The sequence below is a fragment of the Jaculus jaculus genome, chromosome 6 (assembly GCF_020740685.1).
Source record: "Jaculus jaculus isolate mJacJac1 chromosome 6, mJacJac1.mat.Y.cur, whole genome shotgun sequence".
NCBI classification, from domain to species: Eukaryota; Metazoa; Chordata; class Mammalia; order Rodentia; family Dipodidae; genus Jaculus; species Jaculus jaculus.
In genome coordinates, this window is record NC_059107.1 from 112,400,406 (window position 1) to 112,427,556 (window position 27,151).

The following is a 27,151-nucleotide window of genomic DNA, read 5'->3' on the forward strand; positions in this document are numbered from 1 at the left end:
GTTGGGTATGGTCACATATCCGTAACCCCAGTCCTGTGGGGAGGAGAGACTGAAGAATCAGTGGGGTTCACTGACTGAACTCGGCAGCTTGGGGTTGAGGGGGAGACTCTGTCTCAAGGAAATACACAGATGAGTGATCGAGGAGGGAACCCCAGTGTTCTCCTCTGGCCTCTGCATGTGCATGCACAGGGCACACACATGTGCACACACCACACAGCATACCACAACACTCTACACACACCTGCACATACACAGAAAACCCACCAGAAACATTCCATTTCCTTATGGCTGGGAATGCAGCTCAGTCGTACTTTCCTACCATGTGTGAGGCCCTGGGTTCAATCCCCAGCCCTGCAAAAACAAGAGTTGTAACAAAGCATTCTCTATCAAAATCAATCAACACGTATAGTACTGCACATTAGAGGAAATACAACGAACACAGGCCACAATATACATAGAACACCATTGTTTTGTACAGTTCACTGTCGACTTCCATAAACTGAACACACACTTGTTAGGCAGCACCCAGTAGCACCCTGTGCCTAGTTGTGGATTCACTCCCACGAGGGTGCAAACATAAATCGTTCACCCTCAGGTCTGTATCATATTCCGTCATGGAAAGCAAGCCAAGCTGCGAGCCACTGCCTTCCCTGCACGAATACAGCGCTTTACTTCGGTTTTCTGCCCCAGACTGCCCCTTCCCGGAGCCGCAGCACGGGCTTAGCCGAGTGGCCGGGTGGCCTGCAGGAGTGCCCTGGCTGCAGAGCGCAGCTCTGAGCTTTGACGCTGAGCAGGCTCTTTCCAGGGACCTGCCTGTCCATGGAGACCTTGTACATATCTTTTTCTGACACAGACGTCTTTTTTTTTTTTTTTTTTTTTTCAGCTCTGCCTCATGAAGGATCATTTGCTGACTGAAGTAGCCACCCAGGAGGCAGCACTGGCAGAGTGCTATGTTCAGCTGGAGCCAGAGGACTTGAGGGCAGACTGAAGTCCCGCCGCTTCTCCTGTGACCCCAGCCATCTTTTTAAAATTTATTTATTTGACAGCAACAGACAGAGAAAGAGGTAGATAAGAGAGAGCGAGAGAGAGAGAATGGGCGCGCCAGGGCCTCCAGCCACTGCAAACGAACTCCAGACGCGTGCGCCCCCTTGTACATCTGGCTAACGTGGGTCCTGGGGAATCGAGCCTCGAACCGGGGTCCTTAGGCTTCAAAGGCAAGCGCTTAACCACTAAGCCCAACCCCAGCCATCTGACTTGACACTGAAGCCTCGGTTTCTGCACAGGTGAAATTGGGCTTATCACAGTACCTCAGGCGTTGTTTTAAGAAGCAATGGAGCTAATACCCACACAGCACTCAGAGCAGGGCTTGGCGCGCACACAGCAGTAAGCAACATGAGTTTGCCTAGAGAACCTTTACTTCTAAACCCAGTCACTGAGGCAGGAGGATTGCTGTGAGTATGAGGCCAGCTTGAGACCAATTCCAGGTCAGTCTGGGGTAGAGTGAGACACTACCTTGAGAAAAAAAATAATAAGAAAGAAAACATAACAAAAACAAAAGACCCAACTAAACATAGTCACTAAGGGTTACATGGGTCCAATGCTAAAGGAAGGGGGTTTGGGCAGGTTAGCCTATAAAGTTCTCAGTTTGCTGCTCTTTAAAGAATTTTTTAAAAATCCATCAAAATCTTGCTTTTTTGTTATCCCTATTTCTGCTACACAATATTATCTTTCATGCCGAGTGTGGTGACGCACGCCTTTAATCCTACCTAGTACTTGGGAGGAGAGGTAGGCAGATCGCCATGAGTTCAAGGCCACCCTGAGACTACACAGTGAATTCCAGGTCAGCCTGTGCTAAAGTGAGACCCTATGTCAAAAAAAATTATCTTTCTTGGATCTAAAACATGTTAGTTAACATGCCTATGTACTTTACTAGTCAAGCCAGAATGAATGGGAATAGGACTGGATTTTTTTTTTAACTAAATAGCAGATTTTGATAAGGATGTGGGAAAATATACACATACATGTAGTGTTGGGAGTATAAGAAAGAATTATTATAAAGAATAATTTGTCATCATTTGCCATGTACAATGATGCATGCACTTATTTTTAATTTTTATTTATTTAAAATTATATTTATTTATTTATTTGCAAAGAGAGAGGGGTAGGGAAAAATGGGTACACCAGACAGAGCTTCTTGCCCCTGCAAACAAACTCCAGATGCATGTGGCCATTTTGTGCATTTGGCTTTACTTGGGTCCTGGGGTATAAAACCAAGGCCATCAGGCTTTGCAAGCAACTGCCTTAACTGCTGAGACATATTTACAGCCCTGTTTAATTTATTTTATTTACTTATTTTATTTTATTTTATTTTATTTTTTTGAGGTAGGGTCTTACTCTAGCCTAGGCTGACCTGGAATTCACTATGTAGCTTCAGGCTGGCTTCAAACTCACAGCAATCCTCCTACATCAGCCTCCGGAGTGCTGGGATTAAAAGGTGTGCGCCACCACGTCCGGCTTTATTTATTTATTTATTCTTTGTTTTTATTTATTTATTTATTTGTTTGTTTATTTGAGAGCAACAGACAGAGAGAGAAAGAGGCAGAGAGAGAAGAGAGAATGGGCGCGCCAGGGCCTCCAGCCACTGCAAATGAACTCCAGATGCGTGCGCCCACTTGTGCATCTGGCTAATGTGGGTCCGGGGGAATTGAACCTCGAACCAGGGTCCTTAGGCTTCACAGGCAAGCGCTTAACCATTAAGCCATCTCTCCAGCCCAGGCCTGATTTATTTTTAAGGCAGGCTCTCACATAGCAGCTCAGGCTGGCCTCAAACTCACTTATATAAGTTTTAAGTTCAGTCAAACCCAGGGCCTTATACATGTTCGGCAAGCAACCAATCAACTGAGCTATATCCTTGGCCACATTACTTTTTTAGTTTTATTTATTTATTTGCAATCAGAGACAGACAGGCATGTGTGTGTGTATGGGGGGCATGTCAGAGCCTCTAGCCACTGTAAATGAACTCTAAATGCATGCACCACTTTGTGTGCATCTGGCTTTACATGGGTACTGGGGAATTGTACATGGGTACTGGGGAATTGTACCCAGGTTGTTAGGTTTCACAGGCAAGTTCCTTAACTGCTAAGCCATCTCTCCAGGCCCCATTACTTTATTTTATTTTATTTTTTGAGGTAGGGTCTCGAGCCCAGGCTGACCTGGAATTTACTATGTAGTCTCAGAGTGGCCTTGAAGTCACTGCGATCCTCCTACCTCTGCCTCCTGAGTGCTGGGATTAAAGGTGTACACCACCATGTCCAGCTTCCCCATTACTTTTTTTAGAAAGAGAGAGAGAATGAATGGGCATGCCAGGGCCTCCAGCCACTACAAAGGAACTCTAGATGCATGTACCCCTTCTACATCTGGTTAACGTGGGTCTTGGGGAATCAAACCTGGGTCCTTTGGCTTTGCAGGCAAATGCCTTAACTGCCAAGCCATCCCTCCAGCCCCCTCCTCCCCATTACTTTTTGATTTAGCCACGCCTATCTTGGGAGATTACATTCTCATTTGTACTTTGTGCAAATGTGTCCATGGGATAGAAAGGTCACTGGGAGGGACAATGAGAAAGGTAAAGAAAGGGTGGCATAGAGAAACAGGGTGGGGGCTGGAGTGATGGCTTAGCGGTTAAGGCTTGCAAAGCCAAATAACCCCAGTTTGAATCCCCAGGACCCATGTAAACAGGATACACTAGGTAGCACATGCGTCTGGAGTTCATTTGCAGCGGCTGGAGGCCCTGACACACCCATTCTCTTTCTCTCTATCAGCCTCTTTGTCTTGCTCTCTCAAATAAATAAATAAATAAATTTTAGAAATGTTAAGCAAAAAAAGAAAGAAAAACGGGTTGGTCTTTTCCTAAGATTACTACGTTATTGCTAATTCTCTTTTGAAAGAGATTTTCCAAAGCCAATATAAAAGTGGAAAAAATTATCCTCTCCCCACTGAATACCTGGTTTTTCTATTTTCACGTATATTTCCAAGCACATGGTCAGCTAATGACAGCACAGGACAACTTGTTGCTCAGTATCTGCAGGCATGGGTACATGCTGGATGACCATGGGAGGTAGCAGGCTAACCCTGAGTCTTTTCCGTCACATGTCCACAAGCAGCTGGACCCTACACAGAGAGATACAACTCTGGTATTAGAACTGGGCTTCACAGTCTCACTAGAGGGTGACCCAATCGCCGCCATCCTGTGCCCTCTGGTTCCCTTTCTTCCTTTTTTTTTTTTAATAATTTTTATTTATTTATTTATTTGAGAGCAACAGACACAGAGAGAAAGACAGATAGAGGGAGAGAGAGAGAATGGGCGTGTCAGGGCTTCCAGCCTCTGCAAATGAACTCCAGACGCATGCGCCCCCTTGTGCATCTGGCTAACGTGGGACCTGGGGAACCGAGCCTCGAACTGGGGTCCTTAGGCTTCACAGGCAAGCGCTTAACCGCTAAGCCATCTCTCCAGCCCCCCCTTTTTTTTTGTTTGTATTTTTTTTTTTTTTTTTTGAGGTAGGGTCTCACTGTGGTCCAGGCTGACCTGGAATTTACTATGTAGTCTCAGGGTGGCCTTGAACTCATGGTGATCCTCCTACCTCTACCTTCTGAGTGCTGGGATTAAAGGCGTGTGCCACCATGCCCAGCTGGTTCCCTTTCTATTCAGTAGATGGGTTGGTCAGATGAAATTTGTGTGGTCCAGGTTCCAAAGTGTGGTGCGTTTACGCTCAGCTTAAACCTGCAGCTGTGGAGGGAGCCCTGCTCTGCAGACTTGGCCCTCCACCCATGGCCCGAGGCAGGTTCCTGAACACTGGCAGGTCAGTGTCTGAAGCTATACACTGGCATTGGCCTCAGTGGGCACAGGGAAGGCTCAAGGAGACAAAGCAGGCACACTGGCTCACTGTCTGACACCAGATATGCTCTTGGAAAACCTTGAGGGCTTTAAAACAACAAGCTAACATCGGTGTTACACTTCAGAGCTGCCAAACATCACAATTCTAAGTTTCTTTTTAATTAATTTAAAATTTTTAAAATTTATTTGAAAGAAAGAGAGCGGCAGGGAGAGGGTGGAATGGGCATGCCAGGGCCTCTAGCCACTGCAGATAAACTTCAGATGCATGTGCCACCCTGTGTATCTGGCTTTATGTGGGTCCTGGGAAATCAAACCTGGGTCCTTTGTCTTTGTAGGCAAGTGCCTTAACCTCTAAACCATCCCTCCAGCCCCAAAGCACCAGTGGTAGGGAGCTTGCCTAGCATGCATAAAGTCCTGGGTTTGATCCACAGCAACACAGGAGGGAAAATCAAAATGACAACTAAACATTTCCTTTTCATACTACTACCTGGTTTAGGGACCTTGTCCTTTTTAGGCCACAGAGACTTGCTATGTTGCCTAGACTGGCCAAACTCTTGGCCTTGGGGTATTCTCCTGCCTTGGCTTCCCCATAGCTGGAATTACAAGAGCTATACAGGCCACCATGCCCAGCTCCTACAAACCCATTTTTTTGGGGGGGGGGTAGGTTTGAAGTAGATTTTTCACTCTGGCCCAGGCTGACCTGAAATTCACTATGTAGTCTCAGGGTGGTCTCAAACTCATGGCGATCCTCCTACCTCTGCCTTCTGAGTGCTAGGATTAAAGGTGTGCACCACCGCGCCCGGCAATGTGCCACTTTTTGCAGCTAGCTTTCCATGGCTGCTGGGGAATTGAACCAGGCCAGCAGGTTTTGCAAGCAAGTGCTTTTAACCAATGAGCCATCTCCCCAGCCCTCTGCAAACCCATTTTTTAAAAATTATTTATTTATTTATTTGAGAGCGACAGACACACAGAGAAAGACAGATAAAGGGAGAGAGAGAGAATGGGCGCGCCAGGGCTTCCAGCCTCTGCAAATGAACTCCAGACGCGTGCGCCCCCTTGTGCATCTGGCTAATGTGGGACCTGGGGAACCGAGCCTCGAACCGGGGTCCTTAGGCTTCACAGGCAAGCGCTTAACCGCTAAGCCATCTCTCCAGCCCTGCAAACCCATTTTTAAAATGACTGTCCACTGATAACTTGTTATGAAGGGTGGTTAAGAAAAGCCATCACTAAGCGTCTCATTGGTCTCTTGGGACCTCTAGAATCATGGCTATCATGAGCCTAACTTAGTTTTGGAACGGAAACGCCTGGAGAGTTGTCTTTTCACGCTTTGTGATAGTCCACTCCATCATTCTGCTCTATTTCCTTAAGGTTAGCGCCTCAGAATTGAACAATTTCTCACTGGATCACATGGACCTTTGCACCAGCTCATATGTCCTTAGAGGAAATAGTTGAGACTGTTGACTGAGCAAGTCTCAGTGTTTTGGCAGCCTGGCGATCTAAGAGATAAGTCTGTGTTCTTCCCTGGTTCACTCCTGTCTCCACCTGTAACGCACAGGGAACAGCGGCTCCCTCCAGCGAACAGGACTCCAGAGGTGAGGACGTAGCTACCTGTGTGATCCGAAACCCCCTTCGAGGAGGCAGAGGACCTGCAGCTGGTCTGGGAAGCACTTGGCTGATCTCTTCTCCCAGACAGGAAGAATGACGGAGCAGAATCTCTCTTATCTGTCACATGTTTGGTTGGCTTATACACTGTGTTCCCCCAGGGGACCTGCACTCTTGGCACCTATAGTACCTCAGGGAGTGTTCAACCATTCCTGGTAGCTCCTGCTCTTCCCTCTCATTCCAGCCTGTCCCTCCAGGAAGCGTGGAAGTCTGAAACTCAGTGGTGAGGAGAGGGCATTCCTGCGTGTGCTCCAATCAGGAGAGGCGGCCAAGTAGTTTTGAAGATGTGGGCATGTGAGGAGTCAAAAAACAAAAAGAAAGAAAGGAAAAAGGAAAAAGGATCTTTGGCCTAACCTAACACACAGGTGGCCAGGTATCACTGTGTTATTTATACAACCTACTAGCATTGGCTTGATGTTATCTAACAATCTTATTTAGAAGAGGTTCCCAGGATTCCCAACCCTTGGAAAGTTTTACATGTGTGTGTCTCAACTAGAATGCTAAGTCCCAAAGGTACCAGGGTCGGCACAGCGGATGTCATGCTGCTCACCTCCGTAGTGGAAACATCCCATGTGGAAACCCGATGTTCAAGCTGAGCTTCTCTGGCTCACGGAAGGGGTCCCAAGGCATTCTGTGTCTCCACACCGAGGAAGGAGCCTAGGTCACCTGTACAAAAGCTCCAGGGCGCTAAAGACCATTCTGATGCAAACTGGAACTGGGGCTTTGAATCTTTTTTTCTTTATATTACCTGGATAGTTTTTTTTTTTTTTGGCGGGGGGGGGGGGCTTTGAATCTTGACAAAACTCGGATCCTTGCTTGTTAAATCGTCATCTCAGTCAAGTCACATGTCCACCTCCCACCTCACCCCTGAGCCTCACCTCAGTTTCTGATCTGCAAAACAGGACTAACAATACTTCACAATTCACACAGATGAGGATTTAAAATAATACTGAAAAGGAGCAAGTACATAGTCAGCACTCGCATTGCCAACCATCACATAACTCTTTTATTACACTCATGAATTCACTTATTTATTTAGAGACAGGCTCTCATTCAAGCCTAGGCTGAGGTGGAACTCACTGTGTAATCCGGGCTGGCCTCAAACCCATGCTGCTCTTCCTACCTCAACCACCACACCCGGCTTATTTCTTTTTATTTTTAAAGACATAGTTGTTCGAGGACAGAGAACAGAATGTCCTATGGAAACAGTTCCCCTGGGGCCACAAACATTGCCAATTTTAGTGAGAAGTTTCGGGAGTCAAAATCCTTTCCCTCTTCTTTGAACAATCTGTTTTCAAAAACAAAATCCACAAAGACAAAAACATTCCAGAACTATGCATTTTCCAGTGGACTGAGATGCCTAGGATGCTAAAGTTTGTTAGACTAAGTCTCTACCAAATTTTTGTCCTGGACCACGTGAACAGGGGAAGTCCTATCTCTAGCATACGACCTCTGACAGTACAGTCCCACCGTGCTCCGGTCTCTGGTTGTCCACCAGCTGCCCAAGCAAGACCCATCCTCTTCATATGGAGTTCCTGTCCCTGCTCTGTAGAAACATTTGAATCTTTAATCAAGCCTTGGCTTCTCTGTTAACATCTTTTTCAGCTTTACCAAGCACCCCAGGGAGCAGACCTTAATCTGGGTCCTTCAACAATGCTTTTCCCTTTACAGGGTGTGACCAGTTCCTACAGGGGAAGTCCAGGTCTTAATCTTTTTCCCTTCCTACAAGGGTTCTGGTACATAAAGGAATTATTATTTTTTTTTCGACATAACTGTCCATCATTTATTCAACAAATTTAAGTTGACAATTTAGGGTGTAGGGCATAAAGGAATTATTGAAAGATAGATTTGAGTTAATGAACCAAATTTATGAGTTCCCAAGATCTAGTTTTAGTCACTGATTTCTTCATGTGCCTGGTTAGCTTACATTTACAAAATGCAAATGTAAGTAACACCACACCATTTTATGCAGCATAATGAAAAACGTGTAAAGGGCTTGGCACAAAATAAATGTTCAAAAGTTAGCAGCTGGATTTTATTTTTCTTTCCCCTTTCTGTTCATCTTGAAGATTTTACCTAGAAAATAAGACCAATATGAAGTTTCTTCTTGGTGTAGGTACATACAGCCTCAGAACACAAATGGTTTGGCCTAGCATGCACAAGGATCTGGGTTTCACCTTGGGACTCATAGTGCAATAAAAAAAATGCAGGGGCTGGAGAGATGGCTTAGTGGCTAAGGTGCTTTCCTGCAAAGCCAAAGAACCTCGGTTCGATTCCCCAGTACCCATGAAAGCGAGATGCACAAGGTGGCACCTGCATCTGGAGTTCGTTTGCAGTGGCTGCTGGACTCTCTGGTGTGCCCCTTCTCTTTCTCTCACTCTGCCTGTTTCTTTCTTTCTCTCAAAATAAATAAAAAAAAAATAAAATATATTTTTTTGAAAATGCAAGTGAAGCTGGGCATGGTGGTGCATGCCTTTAATCCCAGCACTCAGGAGGCAGAGGTAGGAGGATCACTGTGAGTTTGACGCCACCCTGAGAATATAGTGTGAATTCCAGGTCAGCCTGGGCTACAGTGAGACCCTACCTCGAAAAAAAAAAATGCAAGTGATCTTAATTCATAGTAAAAATAATATTTCACTGTTGTTCCAAAATCTCAGTATCTGTTCCTCAATATTCTGGTACTTCTTTTTGATTTCTGGATAATTACCAATCAATTTCTGGGTAAATTTGTCATTCACAGAATTGTCTCCAAAACTGTGGATATAATAAAAATTATTCTTTTCTGTATGTTTTGTGCTTTGTGAGGGCAAACAAAGAAAAGAAATTATATGTCAAACACCACTGAGGGCCAGGTATGGTGGTACACACCTTTAATCCCAGCAACTCTAGAGGCAGTGGTAGGAGAATCCTTGTGAGTTTGAAGCCAGCCTGGGGCTATATAGTGAGTTCCAGGTCAGACTGGGATACAGTGAGACTCTGCCTTGAAAAATTAAAAACATAGTTGTCAATAAAAAAAATTAAAATTAAAAGCAAGCTGGTGTGGTGGTGCATACCTTTAATCCTAGCACTTGGGAGGCAGAGGTAGGAGGATCGCAGTGAGTTTGAGGCCACCCTGAGACTACAGAGTGAATTCCAGGTCAGCCTGAGCTGGAATGAGACCCTACCTCCAAAAACCAAACCAAAACAAAACAAAGCAACAATAATAATAATAATAGTAATAATAAATAAAAAAAACCAAAAGGACAAGTGAAAAAATAAACCCACAATTGAACCATTTCTAATAAGCGCTACATGTAAAGACAGTCAGCCTAGGCTGGTGAGAGAAAGAAAAGTGTTTGAGCACAAGTCTGATGGAGTTCAGATCCTCAGGACCCACAGAAAGCCAGATCCAACACCTGAACCTCCATGTGCCCAGGACAATAGGAAGAAGTCAGGGGAATTCCAGAGCTTGTGGACCAGCTATGGCATGCATACACTCATATGTACACACGCACACATGTACAATACAGTTAGTGAAAGTTCATTTCTCTACACACAGAAAATTAGTTTGTTTCAACAATTATCTAATTATGCTATCTAAATAGTTACTGTTCACACTGATCATTCTAGGAGCTGTTATTTTTACACACCTAATATATTTTGTTGGTGTGCTTGTTTATTCCTCCTGGTATACCTTTATTTTCTCCCCCCACCTTTTTAAAAAATATTTTATTTATTTATTTGAGAAGAGAGTGAGAAAGATATACAGAAATAGAGAGGTAGACAGAAAGAATGCACGCGCCAGGGCTTCCAGCCACTGCAAAGAACTCCAGATATGTGCGCCCCCTTGTGCATCTGGCTAACATGGGTCCTGGGGAATCGAGCCTTGAACTGGGGTCCTTAGGCTTCACAGGCAAGCGCTTAACTGTCAAGCCATCTCTCCAGCCCATCCCCCCACCTTTTTTTGAGGTAGGATCTCACTCTAGCCCAGACTGACCTGCAATTCGCTATGTAGTCTCAGGATGGCCTTGAACTGACAGCAATCCTCCTACTTCTTTCTGCCTCTCAAGTGCTGGGATTAAAGGTGTGTGCCACCAAATTCAGCCTTACTATTTTTTAAATCATAGAAATGGCTATTGTATAATATTTCTTTTTTAAATTTTTTTGTTCATTTTTATTTATTTATTTGAGAGCAACAGACAGAACGAAAGAGGCAGAGAGAGAGAGAGAATGGGTGCGCCAGGGCCTCCGGCCACTGCAAATGAACTCCAGACATGTGTGCCCCCTTGTGCATCTGGCCAACGTGGGTCCTGGGGAATCAAGCCTTGAACCGGGGTCCTTAGGCTTCACAGGCAAGCACTTAATTGTCAAGCCATCTCTCCAGCCCTGTATCATATTTCTTAAGTAGTCACTATCAAATTGTAAAATTACTAGAAAATTTCCAATTAAGAAAATTAATCTGCCATTTTCCTGTCAGGCATAAATCTCTAGGATGTCTCCTCTTGGATGAAGCACTAAAGCTTGACCGGATGTACAAGATCCTCGTGGTCCACCTTGCCCCTCTTCCTTGCCCCCCCCCCCCATAATGAACTTCTTTTGCACTTCCAGATGGACACGTCCCTTCACCTTGAGCCAGGCCTTGCAGAGGCTTGCCATTGCCTGGCCTCTCCTTTTCTACCTGGCCGCCTTCTTTATCCGTCAGGTGGTCTTGCCATGCTCAGTCTGACAATCCGAGAGAAATAAATCTATGTTTATTTGATGTCATTTCCCTCCTGTTCATTCCAACTCCATGGGGGCAGGGGTCATGTCTAACTTCTTCCATATTCCAATGCTGCCACACGCCACAGACTGTTTCAGGCATCCAGCAATTGTTAAACTAAATGAATTTGTCTGCAAAGAAACGAACTTTCATTAATTATACTTTACATCTTATTACTTAACCTTATGGTTCTCAGTTTTTTTCTAAATATTTTTATTTATTTATTTATTAAAGAGAGAGAGGGAGAGTGGACATGCCAGGACCTCTAGCCACTGCAAACAAACTCCAGATGCATGCACCACCTTGTGCATCTGGCTTACGTGGGTAATGGGGAATTGAACCTGAGTTCTTAGGCTTTGCAGGCAAGTGCCTTAACTGCTAAGCTATCTCTCAAGCCCCGGATCTCAGTTTTTGACTTCCAGTAACATTCAACATTCACCATGACCTTGATAGGAAAGAGTTAACATAGTCAATCTGCCTTATTAAGTTCTTACTAATCTGTGGAAAGACTTGCAGACATGGCAATGGCAATGACCTTGAACCAAGCTGAACTCTAACGTCCTGAAATGTTCACTAATTAGTGATGTTATTTTACATCCCAAGGCAGTGGGTTAGGATGTGCCAAGCCAAGAGCACTGTTTAAAGTCAACAGGAACACTAGTGCTGAGTTGTACACCTGGTACCTTGTCCAACTCTGGCTGATCACCAAGCTATGAAGAACTCTGAACCGAAAGGCTTGAGTGAGGTTCCCTGGGCCCTAGGGGGCATTTTGCTCGCATCGCTGTGGTTCAAGAGAAACACACATCTGTGAGCATCATGTGAACGCACTGCCTAGAACTTCAGCCTACTGCTCCTGGGCCATAGCCTCGCCTGCAATCTTGGCCTTGAGTATGATCTTATCTTGAGTTACGAGTCCTTCCAGCAAATCCCTAGTGGGTGGTCATGGGACTCCAGATACATCCTTCTTCCTGTAACATCACTCTGTTTTCCTCTTCCTCAAATGCCTGATTTCATTTCCACTGCCTTTGTTGGCTCCCATATCGCACCAGACTGTAAATGTCGAAATTATCCCATAGCTCTATCCTAGTCATCATCTTCTTCTCCTCCCCCTTCTTTTAAATATTTTTATTCATTTATTTGCTAGCAGAGGGAGACAGAGAGAAGAGAGACAGGCATAGAGAATGGGCACACCAGGGCCTCCAGCCACTGCAAACAAATTCCAGATGCATGTGCCATTTTGTGCATCTGGCTTTACCTAGACACTGGGGAACTGAACCTGGGTCGTTAGGCTTTGCAGGCAAGTACCTTAATCATTGAGCAATCTCTCCAGCCCAGTTAGTCTTTTCTTTATCTTCACCCTCTTGTTAGACTATTTTATTCCTTTCATGGGTTTAAATACTGCTGTAGGTTGATGACTCCCAAGTTCATTTCTATAGCTAAACATCTCCCATTAGCTGCATATACCCAACTACTGGATATTCCGACTGAATTGATAAACTAAGAATTTCAAAAAATTAAGAAAATTGTCTAAACCAGAGTACTTGATTCCACCCCAGATCTGTCCTTGTCTAGTTTTCCCCATCTTGGTAAGTAATGTTTAATATACTGAGCTGCCAAAACACCAACCCAGGGTCTTCTTTGGTTTTTCTCTTTTCCTCGCACATGCCTTCTACCCAGTCCATCCAGTACCATGTGCAGTTGGCTCTATTTCCAGAATAAATCTCTAATCCCTCTTTATCTCTTATTTCTCAGAGAACATCTTAATCCAAATTGCCATATTACCTGGATTATTACAATTGAATTATTCTCTATGCTTGTGCCTTTCTAATGATTCCTTTGTTCAGCAGCCAAAATGGTCTTTTAAAAGCCTACATCAGATGACATCATTCTGCTTAAATCTCTTTGATGGTTTTTCGCTATTCTCAGAACAGAATTCAAACTCGGTTAGAACTAGCTACAAGGTACGTCACGGTCTGTCTCCTGTACATGTCTCCAGCTTCCTTAGACTCCATTCTCTCCTTGCCCACTGTGCTCCGGTCTCATTTGCATTATTAGAATACAGCAAACCCTCTCCACCTCGAGGCCTTTGTAACTTGCACTTTGTGCAACCCGAATTTGTAAGAGCTTGTCAGTATATCATCTGCTCACAGCTCATTCTTTCCATATAATATTCTTTCAAACAAGAACTGTTACTGCTCCTGTCAATATAAAGTTTCCCTTAATCTATAGGGGATATATTCTAAGACCCCTGGTAGATGCCTGAAGTCTTGTATACTATCAAACCATATATATGTATAGATACATATATAAAATGTTTTTCTTGCCGGGCGTGGTGGCGCACGCCTTTAATCCCAGCACTTGGGAGGCAGAGGTAGGAGGATCGCCATGAGTTCAAGGCCACCCTGAGAGTACAGAGTTAATTCCAGGTCAGCCTGGACCAGAGTGAGACCCTACCTCAAAAAATCCCCCCCAAAAAATGTTTTTCTTATATAAATACATATATATAAGAGTTTAATTTATTTAAAATGTACAATAAAAGATGAACAGGAAAAACAAATAGCATAGAATAATGATAATATGCTGAAATAAAATTTCTAGCATTACTCCTTTTGTGCTTTGGAGCCCTTTTAAATTAAATCAGGGTTGAACACAAGTCTACAATACTGTGTCATTTTCTCTGGTAACTGAGAGGGCTGGGGGATAACTTACAGGTGGCTGGTATATACAGTAGGGGTACTGTATACACCAACTATGGGTAAAGAGATAGTTCATATCCCGGGCTAGATAAAATGACATGGGGTGAGATTTTCCTATGCTATTTCGAGTGATATGCAATTTACAACTTATGAAGTATTTCTAGAATTTGTCCTTCAGTATTTTCAAACCACAGTTGCCCTTTAGTAACTGCACAGAGGGAGAAAGTGAAACTGCAAATAAAGAGGTAGTACAGTATAGCAGTGAGAAAGACCACTTTCCTGTTTCAGTCCTGTCCGAGGCTAACTGCTACTCACCATGACCTTGACTGTTTTATGCACCTCATAGCATTTTCAAAATCCACACTTGGTCTCTTCTTTTATATTTTAAAAATACTTTTATTTATCTTTGTGAGAAAACAAGACAGACATAAGAGAAAGAGGCAGACATAGAAAGTGAGTATGGGGGAAACCAACTGCTCTCTAATTGGACTTGAGGCCCATCCCATGGGAGAGAATACATGTTTGGTACGGAAAACCTAGTTAAAAGCCTGTGGTGGGGGAAGTCATAAACCCTAGAGGAGTAAAACCTGCTGTTGTCCAGTTAAATGCATATATTATGCCCACCAAGCACTTATAAAATGTTTATAACCATATATTAATGTTACTCTCATTTTTGGTTACAGAAGCTTCTCTTTTCAGGTGGCAGTGACCACTGGGGTGACTCAAAAGTCCCTATAGTGCTGAGAAGAAGTGACAGTGGAGCGTTCAGCACTGAGACATCTCTGTCACACCTCCAAGGCTCAGGGCCCATTATGGAAAAAGTGATGGAAAGAATGTACTAGCCAAGGGAAGAGTAGGACTCCTTATAATACAATCTTCCAGACATAAAATGGCCTTGATATTCATGACCTTGCAGTACCTGACACTACCTACACAAGACCTTCACAACAGGAGGAAAAGATGATGATATCAAAATAGAAGACAGACTAATTGGAAGGGGGAGGGGACTCGATGGAGGGTGGATTTGAGGATGGGCGTGGGGTAGGAATTATCATGGTTTATTGTCTATACTAATGGAAGCTGTATGTAAAAAGTTTTTAAAAAGTGTTTCATGTGATGGGGTTGGGGAAATGGCTCAGTGGTTAAAAGTACTTGCTTGCAGGATTTGATTCCCCAGTATCTACATAAAGCTAGACAAAGTGGCACATGAATCTGGAATTCATCTGCAGCAGCATGAGGCCCTGGCATGTCCATACTTGCTCTCTCATTCTATCTTCTCTTTCTGTAAAGTAAAAAAAAAAAAAAAAAAAATATATATATATATATATATATATATATATATATATATATATATTTTATATATATATACATACATACATACATACATATATATATATTTTATATATATATATATATATATATATATATATATATATATATATATTTTAATGCTTGTGTGCTTTCCACATGGCTCTAGCTACCCATGTTCTCATAAAAGTGAATGCCTTCCATCAATGGATTTTTATATTTATTCTCTTTTCTCCTAAAATGTTTTTGGTCAATGGTTGGGGGCGAAGAAAACTTTTTCAGGTTTATCCCACAGTTGTCTGCTATGTATACTGAGCACATGTTAGGGCCCAGGGCACAAAGCTGTGCAAAGCCTGGTGTCCAGAGACAAGGTTGATGATGGTAGACCTACTGGGAGATGATCTGGCAAGAAGATGTTGATTCTGTGCAGAAGACGAGAAAAAAACCTTCTTGGAGAAACACTGAAGTGAATTGAAAGAAGTGTCAACTAACTGAATTAATCAAATGATGTCTAACATCCTTTCCTGTGATATTATACTGAATTTTACCTGCCTTCATATACACTATTGTGCACTCTGTAATAAATTTTGTTTGTTTATTTTAATATTTATTTATTTATGAGAGACAGAGAAAGAGGCGGATAGAGACAGAGAGAGAATGGGTGTGCCAGGGCCTCCAGCCACTGCAAATGAAATGCAGACATATGTGCCAACTTGTACATCTGGCTTATGTGGGTATGGGGGACTAGAACCTAGGTCCTTAGGCTTTGCAGGCAAAGCCTTAATTGCTAAGCCATCACTCCAGGCCCTGTGCTTATTTTATTTATTTATTTATGTTTTTCGAGATAGGATCTCACTGGAGCTCAGGCTGACCTGGAATTCACTATGTAGTCTTAGGGTGGCCTCAAACTCACAGCAATCCTCCTACCTCTGTCTCCCAAGTACTGGGATTAAAGGCGTGCACTACCATGCCTGAGCTTATTTGTTTAGTTTAAATATTTATTTATTTGAGAGAGAGTGAAAGAGAGAGAATGAATGAATTCCAGATGTATGTGCCACTTTATACCTTATGTGGGAACTTAGGAATCAAACCCAGGTTGTAGCAGCCACTGCAAACAAACTTCAGACACATGTGTCACCTTATGTATCTGGCTTATGTGGGTATTAGAGAATTGAGCCTGGGTCCTTAGGCTTTGCAGGCAAGCACCTTAACCACTAAGCCATCTCTCCAGCCCTTGTTTGTTTGTTTTTGAGACAGTGTTTCACCTAGCCTAGGATAGTCCCGAACTGATAAATAGTGGAAGTTGACTTTGAACTCTTGATAATCATGCCTTCACCTCCTGGGTTTTGAAATTATAGCTAGGCATACACTGACATGCCTGGTTGCAGTTAAGGTCTCAGTTAGGTGTTTGGAGATGTGTTGGGATATGTGACTTTAGTTGTGACTCTATGGGTCTACCTTCCCTGAAGAGATTCCTACTGGAAGAATTTATGCACTAGGTAAACAATGAACTGAAATCTCTATTTGAAACAACACAGGATGACCTTATTGGCTCCCGCTGTCAAGCCGAGACAGAGTAAAGGCTGTGTGCAAGTGTGATCAGTATCACACTTCTTCCTCTCCCCACCTCGCCTGCAGCCTGCTCATCTGGTAGTTCCTCATAGCTCAGGGGGTTGGAGTCTGTAGCACCGCCTGTGATGCAGAGGAGTTTAAGCCTCCATCTGAGGATGACACTGGGGCATAGGTCAGAACTTTCCTACTTGTTAAACATCCGATTTCAAGTAGTTCTCAGAAAACAAAGATGAGAAGAAAAAAAATTTTTAATGTGTTTCTTTTATTTAACACACTCAAATTAGATCTCCCTAGCCATTACATTTGATTACTAAGATGCTCAAAGGAATATCGATTTCTTTAAATCACTAGGCAAGAAGATTTGATCAGATTGGATTCAATCTTTTCCCTAACCCTAATTCATGCTTAGTATACTCTTTTAAAAATATTTTATTTATTTATTCTCAAGGAGAGAGCGAGCAAGAGAGGGTCTCCAGCCACTGCAAACGAACTCCAGATGCATGTGTCATCTTGAGCATATGGGCACTGGGGACTGAACACGGGTCATTAGGCTTTTCAGGCAACACCTTAGAGGCTGAGCCATCTCTACAGCCTTAGTATAATCTTTTGTTTTAATTTTCTCTCTAAGTTTTTTTACCTTCTTCTTTGGGATAGGTTCTCATGTAGCCCAGGCTGGCCTGAATCTTCCTATGTAGCCGAGGATGACCCTAAACTTCTGATCATCCTGCTTCTATCTCCAGAGTGCTAAGATGTCACAGGCACCTGCAATCATGCTGTTTATACTGGGGATAAACCTGGGGCTTTGTGCATGCTAGGCAAGTGCTCTAGGGCCTGAATGACACCCCAGCACTTTGTAAGATTCCTCTCTTCTTTCTTTGTACTCTCAGAGAAAGGGGCATTCTAAATGAATGAGCAAACCAAAAAAAGCAAAGGAACAGGGATAAAGGCGGTCTTCCTCTCTCTGACCCTGCTGTTACCGAAGACACCAACAGATACACATGTTCATAGAGTAAGAACACAAAGAAGGGCTGGACGGATGACTCAGTGGTTAAGGCGCTTGCCTGCAAAGCCTAAGGACCCAGGTTCAATTCCCCAGTACCTCTGTAAAGCCAGATTGCACAAGGTGGTGCATATGTCTGGAGTTTGTTTGCAGTGGCTAGAAGCCCTAGTGTGCCCATTCTCTATCTGCTTCTCTCTCTCTCTCAACAAATAAAATCAAACAAAGAACAAAAAGAAGGGCTGGACAGATGGCTCAGTGGTTAAGGTGCTTGCCTGCAAAGCCTAAGGACCTGAGTTTAATTCCCTAGTACCCACATAAAGCCAGTTGCACTAAGTGGCACATGCATCTGGAATTCATTTGCAGTGACTGGAAGCCCTGGAGCACCCATACTCACTCTCTCCGAGTTTGCCTCTCTCTCTCTCTTAAATAAATAAATAAAATTAAAAACACACACACACACAAAGAAAGTACCTTCCAGATGGCAGTTTGCATAAACCCAAAGTGAGTACTTAGCAGCAGAGCAGCAGGAGAGAAAGAGAGAGAGAGAGAGAGAGACAGGGAGGGAGGGAGGGAGGATGGGAGGGAGGGAGGGAGGGAGGGAGGGAGGAGAGAATGGGTATGCCATGGCCTTCAGCTGCGGCAAATGAACTCCAGATGCTTGCATCACTTTGTGCACTGGCTTACATGGGTCCTGGGGAAATGAACCTGAGCCCTTTGGCCTTGCAGGCAAGCACTTTAACTGCTAAGCCATTCTCCAGCCCAGGATACCCATTTTAAACTCAGTGTCAAACTCAAGATGGCAGTCTGGTAAGAAGAAGTCCCCAGATGAATGCAAACCACAACCAGCCTTCTCCTTATGCTTCATAATCAGAGTTTGGTATATAAGGTTGTGTGTGTGGAGGGGGGAAGAGGAGCAGTAACTATACCAAAAGATGGAATCCCAAGTACCTGGCGGAAACTGTGACCCCCAAGAAAGGATCAAAGCATCCCACTGGAGATTGCTCAGCACATAAAGACCTGTCAATATAGACCTTTCCTTGGTGATAGACAATGTTTGTCAACCCTTCCAGAATCAACATCTTTCGGGGGCAGGGGACTAGGTGGAGGAGCAAAGACCAGAACAGAGAAGAACTGGAGAAACCTTACTGTAAAAAGGCTTTAAATCTCTCTGTGGCACAAGACAAATTGCATTTATAGTCAAATGGTTGTTATTTACTAACAGTGGATAATTTTATGTCATCCCAAACTTCACATATAAACCAGGGTGGTAACGTCATTTCATGTTATTGTTGGAATGAGTTAGAGACACAGACATATAAAGTATCAAGTAAAAATAGAATTTACTTAATTCTGGCTGCCATTATTATTTTTTTTTTTTGAAAGTTTCAAAGGGCACTTTTCCCTAAAGTACTGCGGTTGGAGATTTGGAGTAAGAATGTATACCTATAAGAAGCAGAGTAAGGAGTAAAATACTGGGTTACTTTGTGGATAGTCTCTGCTTCTATTTCTTCTTTTATTTTCTTTTTAAATTATTTATTTATTTGAGAGAGGGGGGGGGAGAGAGAGAATGAATGAATGGATTCATTAGGCCTCCGGCCATTGCAAATGAACTCAAGACACATGCACCACCTTGTGCATCTGGCTTATGTGGGTATTGGGGAATTGAACCAGTGTCCTTAGGCTTTGCAGGTAAGTGCCTTAACCACTGAGCAATCTCTCCATTCCTAGAGTGTTTTTTATGATGGCAAATCACCAGCTAAAATCTACTGTTAAGGGCAGGGGACTATGAGAGGTTGGTGTAAATGAACACAGTCTCAGCCTTGTAGGATCAAGAGTCTAAGTCACTTTTAGGGAAAGTTCATTTCTTTTCTATTTCTTTTGTATATGTGTATGTGTAAGGTGTGTGTATGAATGTTCCTGTCGTGTGGGCTCACATGTGTGTGTGTGTGTGTGTGTGTGTGTGTGTACATATGCACAAGCTTGAGGTTGACATCAGGTGTCTTCCTCCATTGCTCTTCCCCTATTTATTGAGACATGGCATCTCACTTAAACCAGAGTGCCTGGATTCAGCTAGTTTAGCTAGCCAACTAGCTTGCTGCAGGAATCCTAGTGCATCTCTCTTTTTATTTATTTATTTTGGTTTTTCGAGGTAGGGTCTCACTCTAGCCCAGGCTGACCTGGAATTCACTATGTAGTCTCAGGTTGGCCTTGAACTCATAGCAACCCTCCTGCCTCTGCCTCCCGAGTGCTGGGATTAAAGGCGTGCACCACAATGTCTAGCTTCTTTCTCTCTCTCTTCTCTCTCTCTTTTTTTTTTTTTTTAAATTTTCAAGGTAGGGTCTTGGTGTAGCCCAGGCTGACCTGGAATTCTCTGTGTACTCTCAGGGTAGCCTCAAACTCATGGTGATCCTCCTACCTCTGCCTCCTGAGTGCTGGAATTAAAGGTGTGTGCCACCACATCTGGCTCCCTAGTGCATCTCTTAAGCACTGGGATTACAGACTAAACATCACACCTGCCCAGTATTTACATGGGTACTGAGGGTCCAAACTCAGTTCCTCATGAGTTGGTAAAATACAAAGTCAGCACTTTACCAACTGAGCCATCTACCCTACACAATTCAGAGGAAATTTCTGGACACTTAAAATGGCATAAAAGCTCCTAAAGGAGAAATTCAGTAAACCGCTATTGAATGAACATGTGACCGTGAGAATTCTTGGAGAAAGATGCATAAGAAATAAATATCTCCTTATTTTTTAAACTGCTAATAACAGATATAGATATTATAACTAGTGTAAGTTTCAGAGGAGTTTTTTCCCCTTAATATACATTGCCTGCAAATTATATATGAATGCAATCTTTAAAAAAGGCAATTTGTATTAAATTCTTGTTCTGTCTGTGAAATATATTTTTAATATTACTTATTTATTTGAGAGAGAGAAGGAGATGTGTGTTTGGGGGGGGGGAATGGGTGCGCCAGGGCCTCCAGCTACTGCAAACAAATTCCAGATGCATGTGCTGCCTTGAGCATCTGGCTTACATAGGTACTGGGGAACTGAACCTGGGTCCTTAGGCTTTTCAGGCAAGTGCTTTAGCCACTAAGCCATCTCTCCATTCCTGTTTTAAATTCTTAAAACTGTTTTAAACTCAGAGATTCCTTTTTAAAAATGTATCCATAATAAAAATATGGAACTGAGCTGGGCATGGTGGCACATACCTTTAATCCCAGCACTTGGAAAGCAGAGGTAAGAGGATCATTATGAGTTCAAGGCCATCCTGAGATTACATAGTTAATTCCAGGTCAGCCTGGGCCAGAGTGAGACCCTACCTCAAAAGTTAAAAAAATAAAATTAAAAAATAATGGGGCTGGAGAGATAGCTTAGCAGTTAAGGCACTTGCCTGCAAAGCCAAAGGACCTCAGTTTGATTCCCCAGGACCCATGTTAGCCAGATACATTAGGTGGCATATGTGTCTGGAGTTCATTTGCAGTGGCTGGAGGCCATTCTCTCTCTTTCTCCCTGTGTCTTTCTCTCTCTCTCTCTAATAAATAAACAAAAATAAAATATTTTTTAATCCCAGCACTCGGGAGGCAGAGGTAGGAGGATCGCCAAGAGTTCAAGGCCATCCTGAGACTACATAGTGAATTCCAGGTCAGCCTGAGCCAGAGTGAGACCCTACCTCAAAAAAAAAAAAAAATAAAATATTTTTTAAAATATGGATAGAAGCTCTTTATAGTGTTTACTATGTGCCAGGGCCAGGGTTACACATCTACCAAGTTGAGGATCTAGAATTTAAACTTGAGCACCATGGTTTCAAACCTTGTAGTCAGACAAGTTTTGCTGTCTTGGCTATAAGGATGTTCACCATAGCACTGCTTATAGTAAGAAACATTTAGAAATAAACTAGATATCATGTAACCATCTCCAGCGGCAAGTGTTTCTCTGAAGAGAGAGATGTGCTTGGAAGTGTAGCAGAGATGTGGGAATCTGACTCTAATACTCAGTGGCTATGTGAAAGTCAACCTCTCCATGACTCACCTGAGGGCTTTATAGGATGATCTCCCCTTTGGGTGAGCGAGATTGAAGTAATGTATTGCAACACTTAATATACAAAATGTACTTGATAATACATTTTGATCTACCCTTTTCCCTTGCAGTGTACTTGTTCAGGTAAAATAAACATTACACTTAGCAGGAAGCAAAAATAGGACTCAGAGAACAAAGACAGCAGAAAATCTTACTTAAAACAACCCTCTGGGGTTGTATATATAGCAACAGCTCCTTCAGTATAATCTACTGAAAGTTAGTCCTTGCTGGGTGTGGTGAGGACTTTCAGTACTCAGAGGGGCTGAGGCAGGAGGATCATAAATTGGCTGGTACATTGGAGAATATTTTTTTTTTCTTCGAGGTAGGGTCTCACTCTGGCCCAGGCTGACCTGGAATTCACTATGTAGTCTCAGGGTGGCCTCGAACTCACAGCAGTCCTCCTACCTCTGCCTCCCAAGTGCTGGGATTAAAGGCGTGCGCCACCACGACCGGCGGAGAACCCATTTAAAAAAAAAAAAAATCATCTTGATACAGGGTTTGAAAAAACAAAAGACTAAAATAGTCACAAACTAATTTTGAAAAGTAAATTAATAATAATAACACTTGCATTTGAAAGGGGGTACTTGATGACAAAGAACACGTGACGCACCCCTTTGTTTACTCCGTAAATACACAACCCACTAAACAGACATGGAATATAGATGTTGAATATTTGTTAGATTCAGGTGTCTTACTAGACAAAGGAATTGGGAACAAAAAAGGGAGGCGATCTTTACTTGGGTAAAGGAATGAATGCATGGAGGAATGAATGATGAACATTGGACCTTTCTGATTTTTCAACTCAGTGGTCAGTCCTTTTTTTTAATCTAATATTTTCCTTCTTATGTCACGAGGTAGCAGGAATTCCTTCAAAAGGTTTATCTGGGGCTAAGAGATGGCCTAGCCGTTAATGTGCTTGCCTGTGAAGCCCAAGGACCCATGTTTGACTCTTCAGGTTCCACCTGAGCCAGACAAGGTGAGGCAAGTGCAAGGTGGCACATGACCACTAGGTGGCACAAGCATCCGGAGTTCGATTGCAGTGGTTGAAGCCCTGGCAGGCCAATTCTCTCTCTCTTTCTTGCTCTCTCTAAAACGAAAAAAAAAAAAAAAAAAAAAAAAAAAAAGGCTCAACTGAAATGCAGTCCATCTACTACGACTGAATGAATGTCGGCAACAAGCTTATGTGTGCTCACCTACTGTCAGGTCAAAAACATTCAAAATAAAAGCTAAAAGAAATCCCCAATTATTATTTTTTATTTTTATTTTTTAAGTTTTGTTTATTTGAGAGAGAGAGAGAATGGAGAATGGGCATACCAGGGCCTCCAGCCACTGCAAATGAACTCCAGACACATGTGCCACTTTGTGCATCTGGCTTACATGGGTCAGGGGGAATCGAACCAGGGTCCTTTGGCTTTGCAGGCAAATGCCTTACCCACTAATCCATTCCTCCAGCCCAGAAGTACATAATTATAAGGGACGGTCATTATCATGGCATATATCTATGGCTTTATACCATCATTGCTTATAGCAGAAATAATCAGAAAGTATTCTGATATCCCAAAGGGGTGAATAACTAAGAAAATTCACATAAGCAAGAAGATAAAACATGATACAACAAAAAGTTCACATCTGCAGGCTGTATCATATGTTCTGGAATCATGTAAGGAAATCATGTGAGATGGGAAAATAGAAAAATTCTTAATTATAACAATGAAAATATGTGGGATAGGCATTTATAAAATTCAGAAATGTAGTTGGCCAGTTAAGCATTATTTTCTTTTTGAGGTAAGGTTGTCCATGTTGATAAGAGAAGTAAGTAAATAGTAATACCTGGAGTAAATCTGCTTGCTAAGCGAGTCTATCCTATATCAGAGGATAGACGGCCCGGGAAAATTCCCTTTCTAATGAAAAAGAGTACTGGCAAGGAACTCCACACCTCTCAATCATCACACTAATAGGCAATGATACTTTGGAAACTGACTCCCAATCACTGGTACACAGTTCAAGCTACTACTTGGCACCTGCTGGCAGATTTGGGATTCTCCTTAAGTAATTAACCAGAGAAACACACTCAACACAAACACTTGACTGCTAGCATCATATTTTATTTTTTTACATGATAACCCCTCAATTCTTTAACCACAAAAGTGTATATATAAGCTTAAAAAAAAAAAAAGCCTTCTGGTTTTCACTATTGGTGTGGTGTGATTTCATGTGGGTAGGACCAGAGAAGCTGGAAGGTCACATTTAGAAAGTCCCCAACTGTCTTTCATAAGCACTTTGGGTTTGGAAACATAAAAAGTGGAGTTCTTGGCGGCGTCCTCACCATCTTGCAGTTGCAATGATGACTGAACAATACATCCAGCTAGTTGAGTTCAACATTTCTTTTATTAATATAATTAGTATTCTTAGATCTTCTAAAATTGCCCTGGGGGGAATTATTTCAAAAGGTTCAATATATATGCTGATTCAAGACACAATTTCTCACACATTCAGCCTCTATAATTTGGGCTTATAGAGCAATATATGGTATTTCTGGCACCAGCTCTTTGGCAATGTTTAAAAATAAAGCTTCTATGACACACAGCCCAAGATTTTTGTTTTGTGTTGTACATCCATACTTTTTCTTTATTATAAGAACCATGATCTAAATTATCTTGAAAAGTGATTACTTAGAAACATGGTTATTAAGAGACTCTCAACTGACTCAAAAACTCAGAGACAAAATCTGGGTTTGAACACAGCCTCCAAGGTTGAGCTCCAGACTGCATAAACTTCATGAAACAGTGTTAAGCCAAACATTATTCATTTTCTGGTAACCTCTTTGGGGGTATCAATTTTATAAAAGATTATTAAGAAATGATAGCTGATAAGAATATTTTCCCCATCTAAAATGATCAGGAGGCTAATCCTGACAAAAAAAATTCACCACCTGGGAGTTGGAGTGTAGCTCGCTGATGCATGCTTTCTACTATGCACGCAACTTGATCCCAGGACTTGATCCCCAGGACTGCAATCAATCAATCAATCAATCACTTCATCAATCACCACTGAACAGAATACTTCATTTCTGATTCACATTGCTGTTTTCACCGAGAACATAGTCTCTAAGTTAAAACAATGAAAAATGATAAACAAGAGAAAACTCGCTATATAGTATCTATATCAACTATATATCCTTTAAGTCATAGAACTGCTTTACTTGTTTTGCACAACTTGAAGACATAGGGCTAATATATATGACACGGAAATCTTAGCAACAAAACGATGACACTATTTTGGTTCCACTAGAGACTTGATAAAATGGTAATTACAATTGAAAGCATATAGAAGAAAGCAACGAAAAGGAAAACTGGGATGGATCAGCACACTTCTTTGGGAGATACTGGTCCAAGGGAGGAACTAAAATACACATCTTAGATAAACATGGTCCCTAAGATTCCAGAACTGATGGGAAGGGCTCGACGGCACCGAGTTTCAATGGAGCCTAGGACTCCAGGGACACAGAGTGGACAACCGCAGACCCCTCCCGCTGACCAGGCGCCGCGGTACCTGTGCGGAGGGAGCCGGAGCGTCCCCGGAGGGACGGGCGCGGGCGCGGGCGGCGGGCTGGGGACCGCTCGGGAGACCACGACCTACCTCTCACGGACTTGCCGATGCTGTGTAACTGCGTGAACGAACTGTAGTTCTGGGCCACACTCTTCAGATACGCCTCCATCCCTTCCTGGTGGTGGTATCGGAAGTCCAGCGCGGCCGCCGCGGGCAGCAGGAGCCCGAGCCACAGGCGCGCGGGGTGCATGGTCTAGAGACGAGTGGAAACCACAGGAAAGCTGAGCCGCGCGTGCGGAGGCAGGGGCATGGCTGGTTGCTCACTACCCGGACCCGCACGCTCGCTAGGTGCTGGAGTAGTCGCAGGCAGCGCCTGCCCGCCCGACCCCGCGTCCCGGTCCCCGGGCCCCGGCCCCCGCGTCCCAGTCCCCGCGGGCGCCCCGGCTCACCCCGGTGCAGGCGCGCGTCCCCGCCCGCCCGCGTCCGCCCCGCGCGCCCCGGAGTTATAGCCCGGGCAAGGGGCGGGGCGTCCCGAGACCACGCCCCCTCCGCCCGGCTGGGCGGGGCCCGGCCACCTTCGCACCTCGGACCGCGCGCGCCCGCAGGGGTTTCGGGGTGCGGTGGCCCGGGCAGGTGGGCGGCGGACGGCCACTTTGCCGGCGCCCCAGGTTGGACGTGCGTCCTGGACCTACCTGGGCCACCGCCGCCCCAGGTTGCTCCACCGGAGCGAGGGAGGGAGGGAGGTTTCCCACGGCGCGCGCTTTGTGTGTGTGTTGCCGTCAAGTGTGCAGCACAGGAAATTCTCCAGCAAATTTATATGATGAGTGTGTGTGTGTGTGTGTGTGTGTGTGTGTGTTGCCATCAAGTGTGCAGTACAGGAAATTCTCCAAACAAATTTATATGATGGGTGACATTTGACCAAATCAGAGCTAAGTTTATGCGGAACTCCCATGGGGGACAGCAGAACCATGAATGCAAAGTTCAGTCCCCAGGCTAAAGTGTTGCTTTCTGCCAGGATGGGGGTGGTCTGTGTCTGCTTTAGGAGAACGCACACCCCTGACAGCCTGAGACATGGCTTGTGGCACGCGCCCAGCCCGCTGGGAACGACAGCACACAACACTGTCCCCGTGGGTTTTCCAAGGCCTGTCAGGGGAATACAGACTGGTGCTCGGTTCAGAGAATACAGAAAGTTTGTAAACGGCTGTTTTGTGGTAGCATTCTTTAACACGTTTAAAAATGCTGGTGACAGGGCTCCATCCCACAAAGATGGGAGAGAACTTCCCTCCGGAGACACAGACAAAGGTATTTCACAAGGGGGCTGAGTGAACAAAACTGTGCCGTCCAGAGTTAAGAATGGTAGTGTTTGTTCGTCCCTTCAGCGTTGTAGATATGATTGTTCAGATCATCGAGTTCTTGGGGAATCCTTAAGGCCCCCTGTGATTCTAGGCAGCAGAACCCTGTGGCTTAAATGCTGAGACTATCTGGGGGCTCTTGCTGGGGTGTCAGTACTTGCTTGATGCTCAAGGCCTGTGCCAATCCACTGTGCCTTAGGTTCCTAGAAATCATATATATATGTTTTTCAAGGTACAGTTTCACTCTAACCCACGCTGGTCTGGAATTCACTATGTACTGTCAAGGTGGCCTTGAACTCA

At 43.7% G+C, this 27,151-nt stretch overlaps 1 protein-coding gene across 1 annotated transcript in view; it reads right to left on the bottom strand.

Moving 5' to 3' along the window:
- Cpm (carboxypeptidase M) overlaps positions 1-25,963 on the bottom strand; it is a 76,778-nt gene extending 50,815 nt beyond the window's left edge. The window contains exons 1-2 of the mRNA XM_045153487.1: positions 25,949-25,963; positions 25,590-25,752 (exon numbers count right to left, since the gene is read on the bottom strand). Coding sequence (XP_045009422.1) covers positions 25,590-25,749 — 160 coding nt within the window. The 5' untranslated portion in view covers positions 25,750-25,752; positions 25,949-25,963. The remainder of the gene's footprint in view (positions 1-25,589; positions 25,753-25,948) is intronic.
- Positions 25,964-27,151: the final 1,188 nt, after the last annotated feature.